The sequence below is a fragment of the Heliangelus exortis genome, chromosome Z (assembly GCF_036169615.1).
Source record: "Heliangelus exortis chromosome Z, bHelExo1.hap1, whole genome shotgun sequence".
Classification (NCBI taxonomy): domain Eukaryota; kingdom Metazoa; phylum Chordata; class Aves; order Apodiformes; family Trochilidae; genus Heliangelus; species Heliangelus exortis.
In genome coordinates, this window is record NC_092454.1 from 22768110 (window position 1) to 22787734 (window position 19625).

Consider the following 19625-nt stretch of genomic DNA (forward strand, 5'->3'; position numbering starts at 1 on the left):
TTTTTTTCCCCCCAACTTTGATATTTATATGCTTGATGGTTTTTTTCAACTCTGTAGATGGATCACGGGTGTTCTGTTTAAAGTACATAATGCACTGTCTTAAGTTCAGGCTGATTAAGGTCCTGCCAAGTTCTTTGAGAAGGTCTGTCTCGCTGCTGGGTCTTCCCATTTTTGCCCCTTTCACCATGAAATAGAAAGGGTTCTAGAGCCAGCACTTACCTAACTGAGACAAAAGTTTGTTGTTTTTACTCCTTCCACAAGATGCAGTGTGACTCACCATTAGCCACCCAGGTGCTTGTGGGTAATGACTACTGCAACTGGGCAAAAACAATAAAAGCTTTTTGAGTAAACTGTAAAAAATACTGTTAACATTGTGCCATCTAGTACTATTTTCTGAGACACTGCTTTGTGCTGATTTTGTTACGCTAGTGGCCTTTGATAAGTGTTCTTACTTTCAGGTAGTTTCAGGAAATATTGTGTATTTGAGTATGCTTTATCAAGCTTATATTTGGATCTGCTCAAAATATGATTTCTTAAATGAATAGAAATATAAAGAAATAGAAATAGGAAGAATACCCACATTAAAGACATGTAAGCGGCTGCAGGCCTTGAGCATCTGTGGTGTAGGCAGCTTGAGCTGTTCACAAGTTACAGATGTACTGCTCAAAATACATCTTAGGTGTTTCCTGAAACTGAGACAAATCATCAGAGACCACAAGTTTATTAATGAACAAAGCCAGTAGTTTTGAAAAGCCATACTAAAAGTCCAGCAGCTTCTTGTGACAAGTTACAGAAATTACGCAGCCAGTGTGACAAAAATAACCAGGGATTTGTCAAAGGCTTCAAGCACAGCACACACCTGGACTATGCTTGAACTCAGGTATTGAAAAGGAGACAATATTTCTGCCTTTGGTGATTTTTTTTTTTCACCTTTTGAACGGAGAAAGATTTCACTGGAAAGAGACTTCATTCATGATTATGGAGCAAATTGAGTATCTGTCCCTGGATGATGTCATGACAGCAGTGTGTGTAAAGGGCTAGTTTCAACATGCTGGTGATATCTAGACTCACAGTATGACGGAAATGGCATATTTTGCTTTATACTCAGTGTCTATTAGAATCCTCCTCCCACACTTCACATGTCAGAATAATATGCATGAGGAATCTGGTCTTTGTGTAGATACTTATATTTAGAATAATATAAAAAAGGAAAGAGTTTAGGAAGAGGTTCACAAGTAGCTGTACTGCAGCATTACATTGCAGTCCTACATAGATTGTAGGATTAAGAAGAGAGTTTGTATACATATTTGTATCCATAATGGGTTGAGAAGCAGACGGAGGATTTGTGGGAAAAAAGGAAGACGCTAATAGGCAAAGATTAGATTTTTTTTCTGCTAGAATTTTATGGTAACAATCAGACTTACTAGTTTTGGTGTCTATTGGTAGTATTCTGGTGGTATTACCTACCTAAAAGAACAAGGAGAAGTAGAGGCTGATTTGGGTCAGTGTAATGCTTACCTAAACCAAATAAAGGATTAAGTTGTATAAAAATCACTGGGAGAGTAGTGTTAAAAATAAATATCTTTGAAGAAGCTTAATAATGTGAACTTGTGAACCCCAGTGTTTTGATGCCACTGAAGTTTATATAGTGTCCAAAAAGAAATTTCAAACATGACATTTTTCTCAGCCCTGTGAATAGAACAGTTGTCTACACTTTCCGCAGGCAATTTCATCTGAGGAAATAGCTTATATAATTTTGCAGATATAAACAAAAGGTGGAAGAATGAAGGGTGTTTTTTTCCCTTGCTAAATGACATAGTTGTACCATAATGTTGGGGAGAAGGAAACACTCTGCATGGGGTGAAAGAGTCACTGGTTTGGTAGGATGCATGCTTCCTCCAGTAGTGAGGGAGCTCTGAACTACTGAAGTGGGCACAAGAGCTATTGCCGTGTACCAAAAAGTGTCCTACCTAACATATTTCTTTAGTCTCAAGTTATAGATGCAGCCTAGGCTGTATGGTTTAGGGTTTTTAAGTAGTTTTTTCCTTTTATTTTTTAACATGCTTAATGTATTAGCTTTTGCTTCTTAAGATCATAGTTATGAGTGAAGCATAAGTTCAGTTAGTGATGATTGCATTGTCAGGAGCTGTTAACAAGATCAAGAAATTATTAAAATTAGTTTTAATTTAAGGTTTGTGTTTTTCAGTTAAATTCTTCCTATTAGAAATCTTACCCTCTCTGTGGTTTACACCATGTACTCCCTATGCAGCAACTTAATTCTGCTTAGAAAAGCAAGAGTTAAGAGTGGTGTTTTTTTTCTGGCAATCTTTCCATTCCATCACCTTCCAGGAGCCACATGACAAAATGGCACAAACAAGAAACACCCGCCCACACAGGGGATGATGTCTGCCCAAATGCTCTCATCCCTTGACATTTCCTCTGTGTCTTACAAATAACTTCTGTTGTTGCTGCTGTTGCTGTTGTTTTTGTTGTCGCTTTTGTTGTTGTTATTGTTGTTATTATTATTGTTGTTGTTATTATTATTTAATATTTGGAGGGAGCGCAATAGCTAGACAGTAAAAAGTCTAAGAACCATTAAAACAAAGCAGAAGACCCAGAAAATGTACTGCACCAATAGGTAATTGTATTTAACTCTCCTAATAATTTCAACCAAAACACTAATTTCCATTAAAGAGCCACTTCTAACACTTTTCTCACTGACCACAATCCAGCAAGCACCACAGTAACTGTTAATTTCATCCTTTAATCTTATCTGTTCTGCAAGCAGCTGTCAGAATGCAGTTTTTCCAAATTGCCTAAAAGAGTAGAGAATTCATAATTTTGCAAACTGAGATTTCACATTTAAGTATTGCAAAAAGGACATAGGATTTTCTCCAGTTTGTTTATTAGTGTGTTACATTAGTGTGGGTCTTACTCATAACACATTACCATTGTGCTTTCTTGGGTGCAGTTCTCCTGACCTGTCTGTTTATGGAGAAATGTCATGTCAGGCTGATACAACATTTGGTATATTAAAAATCAATTTGAAGGGTATGCAATGCCAGGGATTATGAAATACCACTAGTCTGCAGTCTGTACCAAAACAATAGCATTGCTTTATGGAAAAGACAGATGCAGTCATTCCAGCCTACATTTTACCAGTGTGCATAATGTTCATGTATATGCAACAGCAAATAGGTGACTTTTTGCTGTGCTGGACACATGCTGATGCTAGTCAGATTGCCCATTCCCAGATGTGTTGCTTTTGTGAAGAAGTACAGTGTCTTTCCATGTGCTCCTGACATTATTTCTGAGGCACATTTGTTGCTGGATTTTAATAGGAAGGGACTGTCATCTGACACCCATTCCACTGATGCAAATAACCAGGACCCCTAGCAAGTATGTACTAGAACTCACCCTGTTCTTTAGGTTGTGTGTGGGTTTTTTCCCTGCAAAAAACCAAGCCAAGTGTGCCTCATTGAGGTGCACAAACCAAGAACCCCGTGCAAGAATGTGGGTTTCCTTCCACCTTGGTCAGTTTGCCCTGGACTCCTTGAGCCCAAAGTCCCAGTATGAGGAATGTTCATTGTGCCATAAAATGAAATAATATGTGGGCAATGTATCGTGATAAATGGCATATTTACTTTTCATACACAGGAAGACAAATTCTTCAGTAAGAGGTCTGGTCTACACCTGGCCTCCAGAAAGATACCAAGGATATTTCAAAAGTTATTCTTCCACTAGAATTTGCAAATATGGATGTTTTCCTTCAAACTCTGGTACAGCACTAGTTTTGTTGTCCAGCTTTTGCAGCTGGCTTTCTAGCAGCCACAAACTCTCCTGGTGCCACAGGGAAGAAGCAGCAATTTGAACTTCTAGAGAAAAATCCTTGGTCCTTTCATTGGGTCCTTAATTTGAGCCACTCTTATTTAGTCTTCCAGCCATCCTCAGCTGCAGAGCAAGGTACTTCTCTTCCCTATAAAGTAATGAGGTACTTGTAAATAACGTGCATGAAGTTTTTCATTACTTTTCTATGCTGTTTCTCCCCTTTCTTGGGGTGCCCATCCATCATTTGACAGAAGTAGGAAAGGAATTCTTAGCCATCGGAAGTCTCAGCTTCTGCAAACAGAAGTGAGCTAGAGTTCGTTTCTCTCAGATATGAAGGGTGAGATGATAGACCATGATGGAAAAGTATGGAAATTAGCTTTAATGACATTGATATTTCCCTAAGTATTCTCTTGTTTAGGCTGTTGTTGTTTATGCTCTGACATATGAGAAGTACATCAGTATAGAAATAGGTTTTAATTCTGAGAGACTGTACTGGAAAGTTCTTTATGTTGTGAAGATGAAATTATATAGCAAATACATGTTGTATATCAAAACAATAATTATCTTTAAAGCATGGAGAACTTTTTATCAGACTAATGGAAGCCTAAGAAGCTGAAAAATAGCATTTTGTCCAATAATAATCTTGCCTGGGTATATCACAAGAAATAATTGGTAGATTTTTTCCCCCTTTGAGAGATAAAAGAGATTAGTTCTCTGTTGATCTGACTTGGATGTTTCGAGTTTCAACTTAAAAGTGTAGCATAGGGAGTATGTAAACACTCTGCTAGCATAGGTGGAAATATTGGTATCCCTAAAGAATTACTGAATTCATGCAATTACAAATGCTGGGGGGAATGCTGATCTAGATGTGAGGCCCCCAGCATAAAGCACTGGGCATGAAATGCATGAGTTTTTCTTCAGAGCAGCTTAGCTGAAATTTATCATGACCATTCAGCTATTGCCTAGCAACTTGTGGAGGCCATCAAAGAGCTCTTTGTCCATAGCTCTGGCAAAAACATTTCCTTACAGATATCCTTATCAGTATAAAAATCAACATGAAAACCTATAAAAAGCAATTTTATTGTCTAAGAGATTAATACTTGCTTGAAAATGTGGTAATCATAGCCCTATACACTGTTGATACCATTTTTGTAAAACCTGAGTTTTATCTTGCTTTGTAAGTTCTAGTAACAATGTTTCTTTTTCCTCACTAATTTCTAGCTTTTCTACAAACACATACCTTTCTTTGCTGACATTTCATATAAAGCATCAAAGTCTTGAAAGCTATTTTTTGGTAATATAATACTTTTAATATTTGTAAACTATTTTTTTCTCAAAAATGCACATTTTTTTGCAGCTATGAGAAACTCAGTTTCACATTTATAAGTGCCTCATGAACTTTATCTAAATAACATCGAGTGAATGAGATTTAAAACTTCTTATAAGTGGAGATGAAATTAATCACAAGATGAATTAGTATTTCTGCTTTGCTTCTACCATTCTAGACCAAAGCAGGAGTGAAATTGATTTTGCTAATGATCAAAAGTGAAGATAATAGAATTCCTTTTATAGAGAAACAGAAGCAATATTCATCCCTTTTCCAATATGTTATATTGTCATCATTATTATTCAGTAGTTTTTAGTATACACAGTTTCTTTGCTAAGTAGAAAGATGGACTAGAAAGATTGGACTACCTCCTTGAAAGGGCTGAAAGTGGAAAAGAAATGCAATTTTTCAGTTTTCTTAGTTGAAAATTTTTCCATTTTATATTTCTTCCTTTTTAATGGTAGTTATCAGCTCTTTTAAGTATTGTGGCTTTATGCAGCACGGGACCAATTGTCTTTTTGTAACCCACTGTGCCCAGTATCACCCTTTGACACCATGCTGTCATAAAGCATCCACTGTGCACAGATCAATGCGATATAATTGAGCCTGGTGTTATTGTATGTCACTGGTCTACATAATTTCAGATAATGCACCATGGTAACTCTTGGCAACCACTGACTTGTTATTAATGACCATTGTATACTGAATACCACTGAAACCCATTAAGACTCTGAAAAATGTCATTTCTCCAGCAGGATTCACTGAGTGAAGCTATATGTGATATAGCAGATAGCACGTGAACAAAATGCCGGACTCAGTTCTGAAATGCATGTGTTTCCTTGTGCTTTCCCAGACTTAAAAATTCAAGTTCCCAAATTTGGTAACCTCAAGCAGAGGAATCTTACGCAATTGAAACAAGTAGTCATGTTTATTTAAAAAATGGTGTGATCTCATCCTGCTCATGTGCCTCGGCATCTCTCAGAATCCCCAAATAGTAAGTTAATGAAAAAGTTGCCCCAGACTGAGAAGCAAGTCAGCACTGCCTCTGTAGCATAGATGAAGATAGGAGAATGGCATTGCCTATGAGGGTAAAAATGAGGAAGTAATGATAAAAGAAACCTTTCAATTTTTGTAAATAAATTTGGTTTTGGTCAATATTAACCAATGGTCATTGTATGATTAGGGCTTTTAGGTGGCCCATATACTGTCTGCTGCTGGTTACCATCTGGATGGTAAAATCCAAGTGTTTTCTCCCTTGCTGGCATTTGTTGGTGCAATGTGTTAACCATATTTTGATTATTCAGTCTGTTGATTGTCTTGAAGAGAAAGAATTTGAGAGCCAGGAGTTTCATTTTTAACTAGAGAATTAGAATTTGGATGTAGGCAGCTTTAAAAGGGCACATGCTGTGGGGGCTGAGGAATCACTTCTGAGTCTGCTCTATCAGCAGAAGTTGTAATTATTTTTCAGTATTGTTATGAGCAGTAGGTTTTGCATTGCAAAGTGAAAAAGATTTTTTTCTTGTCTCATGCAAAACTGTCTTGCTTTTTTAAGACTCTGGCAACCAATGAACCCGTGGCATATTTTGCTGGAAATACTTACAAAGCAAGACAGTCTTGCGGTTGGATTCAATCCACTTTTCCCTTAGCAAAGGGCTTCATTCTCAGTAGAGGCTCTACAATAATACTTAATTGTTAATGCAAAGTACTGTAGACACAATACGGTCTGAGTTCCACAGTGGTGCCTGCTGGCATTTAACATGCAGCACGTTTTTTAAGAGGAGATAGTGGAAAAAACAAACAGGAAAGTTATATTTAGTGTTGTTGCATTGCATAGGAAAAAGTATCCCATGACTAATTAATTGTAATTAGTAGTTTGTATTATGATTTGTGGCTAGGGGCTCAGGTTGGGGGCATTTTATAATCAATTCTATGCCAAAAATGGCTAGACAAAGCACTGACTGACCAGCATCCTTAAGACCATTGCAGCTAAGCATTTTGGAATGTTCACATGGGGTACATTTGGAAACCCTTTTTGTGCACTATATTTTTTCCATTTGGTATGAGGCTTAGCAGTAATCAGCTCACCACTAGTTAGAAATCATTCTGTGTCCTGCACCCCATTATTACACAAAATTATGTCAGACCTTAAGGAATTTTACATTCAGAAGGAAAACTTTCTGCATTACCTTTTGTCATGCATTTTCCTGGCATAAAACTTGAAAATAGGCTTTTGCTGTTTTGAAAAAGCCATTTGGAGGAAGCAAAAGCCACTATTTTGCTGCATGTCAATTACTTTCTATTTTTGATTCTCTTTATTGATACCAGTGGTAAAAGTGAGAGAAATAAAAGACCTTTTTAAACATTTGTATGCATAAAAGTCTCAGAAAATTATGGAATTCTTCATTCAGTTGGAAGTTTTGCATTCATCTTTGTAGATCTTAAAGTACCTGTGGGCAGGAACTGGAAGCCTGGAAGCAGCATACCATGGAGCTCTTACATTTCAAAAAAATCTGCAGAAAGGATCTCCTTTTGCAGAATTCAGGATCAGCCTTGATGCACATTTTGATTTCATCAAAACTGGAATACACAAGAAATGTTCTGGGGGGAGGCAGGAGCAGAGATTTACCTTGTTCTATTTTCTGGGTTTTAGTCATATTTGCATAAAGAGGTTTTGTGAACTGTGTTTTAGAAATTAATCCTCTGAGGACTGAAGGTTTAACCTAACCACTCATGAAAGTTCTTTACAAAGGCTGACAGGTTTTTTTGTTTATGGTTGCAGGCATTCATTGTGACAGTGTATGTGCGGAGGGACAGTGGGGTCCAAATTGTTCATTGCCTTGTTACTGCAAAAATGGAGCTTCCTGCTCTCCAGATGATGGAATCTGTGAGTGTGCACCAGGATACAGAGGCACCACTTGTCAGAGAAGTAAGGACAAAATTAATGCTTTAAAATCTGCTTCCCCCTCCTTTGTTTGGAATACATATGATATAATGCTATATTGCTTTGTTAATTCTGGCATGAAGTGCTATGAAACACTCTTTAATTGGACATTTTGTAAGAATGTATGAATATTCTCAAATTAGGGTTATCTGAAATCAACAAATGTTTCCACCTGGTAGTGCTCCTCCTACTATTTTTATTCATTGCCTGTGACACATGGCTTTCTAAGAAAGAAATTTAGGAGGACATTTCATTCTACAGGCAAGCATTTCCAAATGTGATTTGCTCTCTACAACTAGTGATTGTAGTGAGGTGGGTGTTAGCATCTTCTCCTAAGTGAATAATGATAGGATTAGATGAAATAGACTGAAATTGTGCCAGTGAGCAATTAGACTAGATACTTAGAACAATTTGTTTACTGAAAGAGTAGCCAGATGCTGGAATGGGCTGCCCAGGGAGGTGGTAGAGTGACCATCCCTGGGGATATTAAAATGCTGTGTAGATAAGGCACTTCAGGACATGAAGGCATTGTGGTTTTTCTCTGGGTTGATGGTTAGACTCAGTGCTCTGAAAGGTCTTTTCCATCCATGACATTAATCTTGTAATACATACTTTTATAGGCAAAAAACCCATGGTAGGGCCTCTGGTAGGAATCATATGCTTAATTCTTGGGGTTTTCTGTAACTCTTATCTTGAAGCAGCAAAGAATGGCCAATGGGTCAGGTTTCAGCAGAATATAGGTGATATCATAGGTAGTCATATTTGCACTTGAAAGATTTGTCTCTTTAAAACTGAAATGTTACAAGAAGAGAGATATAAATGAAATTATAGCAGATCAAACCATACCAGAAACAGGGAGGCAAAAACAAGATGATGTGCAAAGTATCTAACCTCTCAAGAAGATGTGTGACAGTTTGCCAGCAGTCTAGCTGTCTTCCGTGTCAGTTGTTGGAGCTGTGAAGTAAAGATGCTCAGCGAAGAGAAATGTGAGTCCTCTGCACTTAGAGGGTCACCCTCTTTTCAAAGCAGTTCTCCCAGAAACAGAGTCAAGAAGCAGGTGGAGGAAGGTGAAGGCCAAGCAAGGACGTTGGTAGGTCCTCCATAAGAGGCTTAAAAGGCAGAAGACAAATGGTTTCTAGAAGTTAGAATGGAGAACGAGAGGAAGATGAAGCCCTAGCAGTCCAACAATGGCAAGATTTCAAGCTGAAGAATGTGATTGTCAATGGCATGACTAAGTCCTACATTAGTGTGGCATTAGTAATCCTTCAGCATTTCTAACTAAGTACAGTAATTATTCTCACTATCTAATCTCTGAAGGCCTTGCATTTAATCAACTAATCCAGATGCAGACTAAGTGCAACTCTACATATAAAAATGTTCCCTGTATTTTGGAACTGTGCCTATAACCTGGACAAGAGACTTCCAGTCCAGTGGCTTGCAGAGTACTTCTCTGATGCATGGTCTGGAGTCCAGGAAGACAAAGGTCATATGAATAATTTGGATCGCAGTCAGAAAGGCCCTTTTCAGTAAACAGGAAAACCTTTTGGCACTGTTTTACTTGGAGAAGTTAATCTCTCTGTAGAGATCTGGCCACATAACTTGTATCAAATATATAATTAAAAGACTGAATCTTGAATGAAATTAAAATATTGAAAAGATTCCTAGTTAGTTTTCATCAGTGCTAATTGCTGCTGTGCAACAAGTATTTCTCTCAATGAAATTCTACATTCTAATAATATTCTAATTTATCAGAAAGTAAATGCCAAAAAGGATTAGTGCAGGAAAGGATTAGTAAGTAGGAAAATTTATGCAACAGTCTTCCCTACCCCCACCCCCATTTATAGGAAACTGTTGCCCTTAGCATATGAATGAAATTAATTATTCTGTATTTTTGATATCAGGTTCTCTAGTTAGGTGATGCATAGCTGCCTGCACCACATAATGAGTACAGTGAGTACCTAAATGGAAGAATGACTGTAAAACATTTTTGTTTTTCTCAGTTAAGTAGTGGTTATTTGTGTTCCAAGTTAGGAAACACATAAGAAGTCAAGGCCTAGGATCATGCTACTCATCCACAGATAAACTATCCACTTTTTTTTTTTTATAAATTACTTTTCCTTGAATACTACTTAGAAGATACTTGTGTTGTTGAGGAAATACAATGTATAGCCACATATATATAATACCTAAAGTATATATGCATTTCAAACTTAACCCAACTACAGTGAGGCTTGACAATAGAATGTCTGCTAAGTCATTACTAGGTAGAACATCCTTGAGGAAGACAAGCATATCTTTTGTGAGTGTAAAGCATTGAACTGTATGAATTCTAACTACCACCTTTGCAACTCCTATGTATTTCTAAAACAGACTGTTCGTGGCTCTAGGGAAAGTGCAGGAAACAACAACAGTTTGTTCTTTCTGATTCCAGTTTGTTCTCCTGGGTTTTATGGACACCGCTGCAGCCAGACATGCCCTCAGTGTGTGCACAGCAGTGGTCCTTGCCACCATATTACTGGTTTATGTGACTGCTTACCTGGATTTACAGGAGCCCTCTGTAATGAAGGTATCAGTTGTATTAAAGACTCTAATGAGATGTAGAGGCCAAATGCTGTAATAATTTTCATTCTATCACTAGTTTGTGTTGTAGTATGTGCAGTTTATATATTAGGAATCTTAAGTGTTCTTAAGCTGTTTGATCCATAAGTATGAAATTTACTGTATTCCTTTTTGTGTTACTTGCATAATGTATATGCATGCATAATGAGCTTACTAAAATTTATAATGCCTTACTTAGTATTATGCTGAGCAATAAGTTTCTTGATCGAAATACCAGTTGCTTTCTCTTGGAGTAAATAAAACACAATCTCATTCTGATTACTATGGAGTTCTAATTCTGACAACTTGTTCTCAGTATGTCCCAGTGGCAGATTTGGCAAGAACTGCATTGGAATATGCACCTGCACCAATAATGGAACTTGTAATCCTATTGATAGATCTTGTCAGTGTTACCCTGGCTGGATTGGTAGCGACTGCTCTCAGCGTAAGTTTCAACTTTTTTCCTTTATTTTTAAAACAATCAGCGTTAGGCTATTCAAAATTTTCAATTTTTGGTAAAGAAGCAATGTCTAAGGGAGAAATGAGATATACATTGAGCCAATCCTAAACTTGTCTGCATTTCATTTGCACTATCAAAACCACATTTGAACAATAACTTTTCTAATAAGTGTGCTGGAACACACAGCAGCAGGGATAAATTTTCAGTCTTCAACTGCCAAAAGAAAAGTTGTAGAGAAGCTGAGTCAGACTTGTTGCAGAAGTGCATTGTGAAAGACAAGTTGCAGCAATGGTCACTTCCTCTAGATAGAAATAAAAAATCCTTACTGTGTCAGCACAGCAACTGTCCAGAGGCTCTCAAGTCTCCAGAATGGAAAAGGTTGTGAAATTATCATTATTAAAAATCCTTTGAGTATGATGTTGAACTAGGTGATGCTACAGCTCTATTCCAGCATGACAGAAGTCAGTGGCTTGATGAGATTTGCATCGCAGACAGGGTTTTTGTCCTGTTGTTTCCTTGCCAGTAATTACTTAGTCTCACAGTCAGAAGGATAGTCATAAGGATAGCAGAGGTACTGTTTTGCAAACAAGGACCTGGGACACCGAAACACAGTGTGCTTTTTCTTATTACATTTGCATTGAGAGCAACTGGCAAGGAACAAAGCCAAGATTTTCTCAGGTACAAGTTAGTGCTTTGGATGCAAGACCATCCTTATTCTTGTTAAACATTTGGACATTTTGCTTAGGAACTTTTCACTATGACTGTTTTCAAGTGCTTATAACTTTTGGGGTGTATTTTTCTCTTTTGTCCTTTTATGAATGTTTCACAGATACACATTTCTAGTGTCATTGTACCTCTTGGTATGCTTAACTGGGTCAAGACTTTGTTACTGACTTAAACAGGAGAAGGAGTAGGTCCTAGTTTATTATGTTTCATAGATGTCTTTTATTAACTAATTAGTCATCCTCTAGATGCCTCGCTTGGTCTCTGCAAGTTAAAGGATGACAGAAAAAATCTGAAGCAAAATTCTTACAAGGAGCATATCCAGCTCCATAAGGACCAAAATCCAGGGAGTCTGAAACACATGCATGTTAAAATTAAAGTCTACCTATTTTTATGTATAAAAGAAGCAGTACCAGACAATAATATGTAAAAATTCAGAAGATACTATGCTGGGGTTTCCAGAGAGGTGCATTTCCTAGTAACATGCCTCATTGGTTTGTATCATTTATAATTTGACAGGTCCAGGCTAACTGGCTCTGTACCCGTGCAATGTAACAGTTGGTCAGTTTGGAAAAAAAACTTTGCTGGGTGAATTCTGTGAAGTGATTAATATGCAAAACTCAGTATGATACAAAAAAAGTCTTTGGTCTGTTCCTGTGTAAGCCAGTAACAACAAAAGTCCCTGGTGTTAAAGTAAAATAAGTAGGTAGCTAGGACTGTACCAGAATGGGGGTATTTAGGAGGAGGAGGGACTTTCTCACTGAATCAATAACAAGAAAATAGTGCCAGTAATATGAATGGAATTGTCTATTGAGGCTGTGCTAATGTAACAGGAAGTTTATTTGCTTTGTATAAAGGACAACCGTTCACATAGAAAATAATTTCATGACATTCTTTTGGAACTAGTGACCTTTTTGAAACTTATGAGCTCTCATCTGCATGTAATTTACATTCTATCTTTGTTGACCACTGATTTCAAACAAAAAACTAATAGACTCACAATAATGCAAAATGAAGTGGAAAAACCAAAACTCAAACTTAATGCCTTTTTTTTCCAATACAGGGCAGTATATTTATTAATGAATTGAAATTTGAAGAAAGAAAATACTTTTCAAAAATACAGCCCACACATAGATGCATCCTTATGCATAAATTTAAAAGGATTCAAGAGGTTTTACTTGTCAGGTCCCTGACAAACAAATCAGTACACAACAATAAGGAGTTACCTTCATTTTTAAACTTAGAAGGGAATAAAGCTGAGGCTTCCTACCTTTTCTCTCCTATGAAATACTCATGTTGTACTTCCATAAAACTATCATTAAATTATGCACCTATTTACTATTTAAAAAAAAAGAAGCCAAAAGATGGTAATTAAACAGAAAGGGGCTATTCTTAGATTACTTTCTGCACTTAGTAATATCCTGATATGACAAAATTATCTTTTGCTCTCTCTGAATAGTAATTAGCATTTTGGAACCACATCACTGTTCTAATAGCAACATATATTATGAAATTTATTCACCAAGACATTTCAAAGTAGTCAACAGAATTCTGTCTCATAATGTGTTGATATGATTAATTGTAAGTGGAAAAAATCTCTAGATAATTACTTATTTTTTAGAAGTTTTTATATCCATTGTATAAATTAATGGATGCACAGAAGCAACTGAGTTAACTTGATTAAGGTACAATCCTGAATATATACGTCAAATTTAAGCACTTATATAGACTCTAACCATGGAAATACAAGTAAGCTTAATACTGGGTCTAAAGCTGTAGGCCATAAGATGTGTTTCAACCTTCTCTCTTATTTCTCCTTCACTGTTGAGGCTTAAAAGGCATACCCCCTTGACTGGTCTCAATCAAACAGTTTTCAGGGAAAGAAATAAATTAAGAAAGAAATTTACATGACTTTCTCTATGAGAAAGCTGTTACGACTGTCCTACTTACTGAGAATCAAGTATGTATCACTGGTTTCTTTCATACATTTAATGTTTTCCACCTCTTTTTATCTAGAATAAAATGATGCCTTAGTTAATGTAAAAAAAAAACAACCTGTGGCTAAATGCTCAGAATGGAGCAGCCAAAAAAATGTGTTTAAAAAGAAAGAACAGATACCCCAAAAGAAGCAGTTCTCCTGTATGAGTGTAAGCAAATCTGTTCATGAGTTTCTTTTGTCATTTGAAATTAATTAATTGCTCTGGGTTGTTTTAGCTTGCCCACCTTCCCACTGGGGACCCAACTGCATCCACACATGCAACTGCCATAATGGAGCTTACTGCAGTGCCTACGATGGGGAGTGCAAATGTACCCCAGGGTGGACTGGCCTTTACTGTACACAAAGTAAGTGATTTCTGTTATCCATTCTGAGTCTACAAATCCATGACAGATTTTTTCTTCTGTATTTTCACACTTCATCAATGGATTTCTATTTCTTCCTATTCTGCTGAACTTTTTTTAATCCAGAAGGTGCAACATGGCTCCCTCCATGGCTGTAGGGCTGGCCCCTCTGTAACCATTGGCAGAGTAGTGGCCACTATGTTCATGCTCCTCTTAAGCCTTTCTTCTGAGGAAGACAACTTTTGGCTACAGCTGGGCATCTCTGTGGGAGAGTCTGTCATGTGTATGCACAGAAATGACTGACTCTCAGATGCTACCTCTGCAGCTGTGTGGTTATGGCTGCTGTTCACAGCATGGATGGTGTCAGCCCTGCAGGTGCTCCCCACTGGGTGGGATGGCAGTACTAATTCCATCCCTCTTTGAAACCTCCCTAAGACATACTCCAGCACATACCCAACAACCAAGACTGTGAGATAACAGAGAGCTGCCTGAAGCCATGAGAGTATCTTCTAGCTTAGCTGTGACTGTGGTCTGCAGAGGCACAGTTCCTGTTGTCACTGCGAAGTGATTATACCATACATTTGCTACATCCTGGGGGCACCTGCAGCAACAGCTCTAGCTCAGCACCTGTAATTCAAATAGTGGTATAGAAGCTATTTTAGTTGGGACTTAGAAACTTAGCTTCACTAGACTGTAATGTAATAATTGGTTTTGGAATTTTCTTAATGTAATTAATACTGATTTTTTTTTCTCAAGAGCTTTTCATTAATATAAAAATTCAGGCAGTGGAGCAACTGTGGGGGGGTATACAACACTTGTTACATGCTTGGTGAGAGTCCATACAAAGTTTGAGAGAGAAACATTTGTTAGAGACAGATAAAGTTGGCTTCTTACCTTTATTGTTTTACAGCTTCATATTGGTTTGTCTTCAGTCCAGGCACCCTTACTGTCCATGGACACAAATGTTATATTTGAACTGAAGAAAAATAATAATGCTAACGATGTTTTGCATTCAGTCTTTAAATACACATTTTTCATAAAATCACAGCTCTTCTTTTTCAACTATATAATGTCATAGTGGCAGGAAGTAACAAATATATTATATGGCCATATGGACCCAGGTCAAGAAGACATTCACTATGCTGCTTCAGCTGTCAGCTGTCATGGTTATTTTGCTTCCTGCTGGTGAATAATGATCTCTTTGCGGTGGTGTGTCTTCTTCATACTGAAATGGTATCTTTGTGAGGAGCTGAGACACATCTGTTACTGTTTTTATTTTTACTTTTTATGCTTCAACATCAACTGTGCCAAAAATATACTCAAAGGTTCATTCATCACTGAACAGCCCCCCGGCTCATGTTCACAAACTGTCCTCATTCTCCTCCTTCAAATACTTCTTAAACCCATTTCCTTGAGGAGCCTTCTTGGTGCCTTCTTCTGAGCATCTGCCATCTGTACAATTTCCAAACATGATTTTTATGTACTTTTTGACTAATTTGTGTATTAGTACACTTAAATTGGGGTAGCTCTCATTCTATTGCATTTATAGAATGCCACTTCAAATAGTGGGGCTTCCTAAATGACTCCTCAACACCATACTTAACCAGAACATTTGCAGTTGATTTCTAGTGTGGTTGTTTCACTACTTTTCTCTTCCCTCTCCATGTGTTGCAGGATGCCCCCTAGGATTTTATGGGAAGGACTGTGCATTGATATGCCAGTGTCAGAACGGAGCTGACTGTGACCACATCAGTGGGCAGTGCACTTGCCGCACCGGGTTCATGGGGAAGCACTGCGAGCAGAGTGAGTAGGGATGGGAATTGTTCCTGCCTGGTAGCAAATATTGAACCTTGAGCACTTGAATATTGAAACTCTCTGTGTTTGGCCAGTGTTGTGGTACAGCCTCCTGGCTTCAGTGGGAGTTTTGGTTGGGAGGGAGCTTCAGGAGGGTTTCCAAGAAAAAAAACCGAAACCCTGGCTTTTTTCAAGCAGGTAGAAGCTCTCAGAATTAGTTATTAAGGCTGATTATGATTGTGATGCCTGTTTCTTTCAGTTGTAGCTACATTTATGAGGCAATTGTACTTCATTGTGGTTGCTTTGAACTGAATGCTAAAAACACTCCAATAACTCTGTCGTGTAAAAGTAACAAATGAATCCAAATAAGTGTCATCAGCGTAAACCACAATGAAAACTAATAGTTAAAAACTAAAGAAGAATCACATCAATCCTAGAGGATAAAATTAATCTTTGCAATGTGATATTACAATACAGTTGGATTAAAAGTGTAATAGATGGCATTTTGTTTTCATATGTTCTTTGCCCAGGAAAATCAAGAATAACACCACTGACATCAATGGTTGTGTAATGTTCTACAATATTAAAAGAATGATCAGGCTCAGACTGCTAGTCCAGCTTTTGCTAATGTTGCGGAGTGATGCTGCCACGCTTCATGCATTATGCTGCAGTGCAAAGCAATTCATTCAACCTACTATGGCAAAGCTGTCTTTGGCATCAGCGCCATGCACAGAGCTTTGCTTTTGTTGTAAAAGATACTATGTATTATTTATAGCCTGGTGTGAATTAGCTGCATCTGAATCTGAAGGACTGTGATGGAATGTACCACACCTGGAAGTACTGTGACAGAAGGGAGGGGAGTTTACCATCCCTATAGACACACTTTATTCCCTCAGCAATGGGTCTAGCCCTAGGTACTATGGGAGTTATATTTTTAATACTAATTCACATCTATGGTAGAACCATTAAAAAGTTTGAAGTGTGGTTTGTTTTCCTAAGAAGAATGCAGTTGCAATAAAATTGGAATGTTTAGGGGAATATGTAAATTTCAGTTAAATAATAGTTTGCAACATATAACTCCTAGTTATTTAAATTTTTGTATTCTACTCTCATTATTTCAGTGTCTCATTTCAAAAGAGAAATAATCTTTAGGAAAAGATAAATTTCTTAGGATCATCTCTTGATGTCATGATATCAAGAAATAATTTTTAATACACTCAGAAATCTAAATTTATTATTAAGTTTCACAGATTTGGTATTTTATTCTATAACTTGATAGTAATGATTTTAATATATTAAATTAAATGTTTTGTAATTTATGAAATTGAACATCAGTTTAAAAAAATTACTTCTCATTCCAGTTCAGATTTCAAAATGCCAAAACATTATGGTGTGCTCATTGTTGCCCAGTCACTGACTTCAGTAGTTATAATCTTGTTTCGTTGAATGTAACCAAGAGAAGGAGAAGGTACATAAACAAGAAACTCCACCTCCGTCTGAATTTATCAAGAGTGCAAGAATATTTATTTGATAGCTACTGGGTTACATTATCTTGTAAAGGCTTCTAAATTAGTAATAGATAAAAGATGAGTTAGATTATTTTTAAAAGACAAAGACAAAACCAAATTAATATAGTTACAAAAATCCATTCCAGAAAATTAAGTTGCAGAAAGTGAAGAAATATCCCAGTTCTTCAAACTACAAGACCTACAATAATCCACCAAGCCACATAGTAATAGAGGTAGTTTTATAAATAAATAATTTTTATCAGTGCAGGGTAGTTCTCTACCATCCTAATTACATGATGTAGGCAACACTTTGATCAATAATTAAGTACTGTATTCAAATCATTTTGGGAGGAAAAAAAAAATCATGTAGTGCTCTTCTCATGAGCTTATTCTTCATAATTTAGTTTTTTTTTATTCCCTTGTAGATAGTTTCTCAATGTATACATTACACTATCAAAGTATGCTATAACCAATGTAAGACCAGTTTCATTTTTTAATAAATGTGTGGTGTTTGTTAGACTCATAGCTCTTATCTCTTGCTCTTTTGGCACATGTCATATGACATGACACTAGCCAGATGTCCGGCACCACTGTTATGATTCTGTGATTTTTCAACCAGTGGAATCTGTGTAACCATGAAGACCTGAATTTATGTCTTAGAACTGGCATTTTGTTCACATTTTGCCCATGTCCTCACTGCCTTTTATGTAAGGGAAAACCACTTCTGAATACAATTTTCCTCTCCTTTGCATTCTCTTTTCCTGCACATAGACATACACACACACATACACACGGAGATGGCCTCTTAAGAAAATCCTTTCCATAGGGGACTGTAACTAATAACACATTGCCATCTGCTGGCCGTTTACAAAACCGGAAGGGGGAATTAACAAATGGTAGCATGTGTGGTGCTGTAATCTGTTAATACCATTATTTTAAAAGTACTGTCTGGTTTTCATTTGTGCTTACTTTGTACAGAATGTCCTCAAGGTACCTATGGGTATGGGTGCCGGCAGATATGTGACTGTCTGAACAACTCAACCTGTGACCACATTACAGGAACATGTTACTGCAGCCCAGGCTGGAAAGGAGCCAGGTGTGATCAAGGTAAAGCCTAGAGGCAATAAAATTATTGTGATTGTTTTATGTACAAATTAGGTCAATGTATGAAATGCCATCTCTTTAGCATTCATTAAATTTATCTGATAAGGTATGTGTGTCTAAATAGTCCATTCTATTAAATTATATGTTAAATTATGTATGTTCTGTAGATTTTGTAAGTATTAGATGCCTCCGTTATATTTTATTGGAGAAAAGCAAGGGTTTTGTTCAACTCCATGAAAATACCTCTTTCTGTGAAAAAGACGAATGCTTTTCCTTATGGCTAGGATTGTCTTCACATTGGTTTCTGACATAACTCTATTTGATATTATTAAATACATTTAAATTAGCAGGCATGTTTAGGAGTGAAATACTGTTTTCTGTTCCTAATGCATGAGCCTCTGAATTAATGCTACATATTTTAATTTCTTCTTTTATTTCAGCTGGTGTAATTATAGTGGGAAACTTGAACAGTTTAAGCCGTACCAGTTCTGCCATCCCTGCTGATTCTTACCACATAGGGGCTATAGCAGGCATCATCATTCTTGTCCTGGTTGTTCTTTTCCTGCTAGTGCTCTTCATAATTTACAGACAAAAGCAGAAAGGCAAAGAAACGAACATGCCTGCAGTGACCTATACCCCAGCTATGAGGGTCATCAGTGCAGATTACACCATTTCAGGTAAGTGACATTTAGAACAGATTTGTTTCACCATCTTTTGACTATGGGCTTTTTTAGCTGAACTCTGAAGGGCTGCAGATCTGCCCCTAACAGGAGTTGAATGTGCACATTTCACCTCTTTGCATTAGTGGGGACTGCTGTGATCAGGAATACATTTGATTTCTAAAAGAGTGTCTACGGTTCTGTGATGGAAGCCTTCCTGGAAAAGGAAATAGAAGAAGGTTTTCCTCTTTAGGAAGAGGACACACTGCTCTCAACAATCCTTTCTTAGGACCCCAGTGACAGTGGTGCTAGTGAACTGGCTCACAAAACCAGGGGTATCAGT

At 37.2% G+C, this 19625-nt stretch overlaps 1 protein-coding gene across 2 annotated transcripts in view; it reads left to right on the forward strand.

The window, feature by feature from the left end:
• MEGF10 (multiple EGF like domains 10) overlaps positions 1-19625 on the forward strand; it is a 74114-nt gene that overhangs the window by 43926 nt on the left and 10563 nt on the right. For both annotated transcript variants that reach the window (XM_071730524.1, XM_071730525.1), the window contains exons 13-19: positions 7935-8081; positions 10528-10662; positions 11011-11139; positions 14092-14220; positions 15892-16020; positions 18498-18626; positions 19064-19300. In XM_071730524.1, coding sequence (XP_071586625.1) covers positions 7935-8081; positions 10528-10662; positions 11011-11139; positions 14092-14220; positions 15892-16020; positions 18498-18626; positions 19064-19300 — 1035 coding nt within the window. The remainder of the gene's footprint in view (positions 1-7934; positions 8082-10527; positions 10663-11010; positions 11140-14091; positions 14221-15891; positions 16021-18497; positions 18627-19063; positions 19301-19625) is intronic.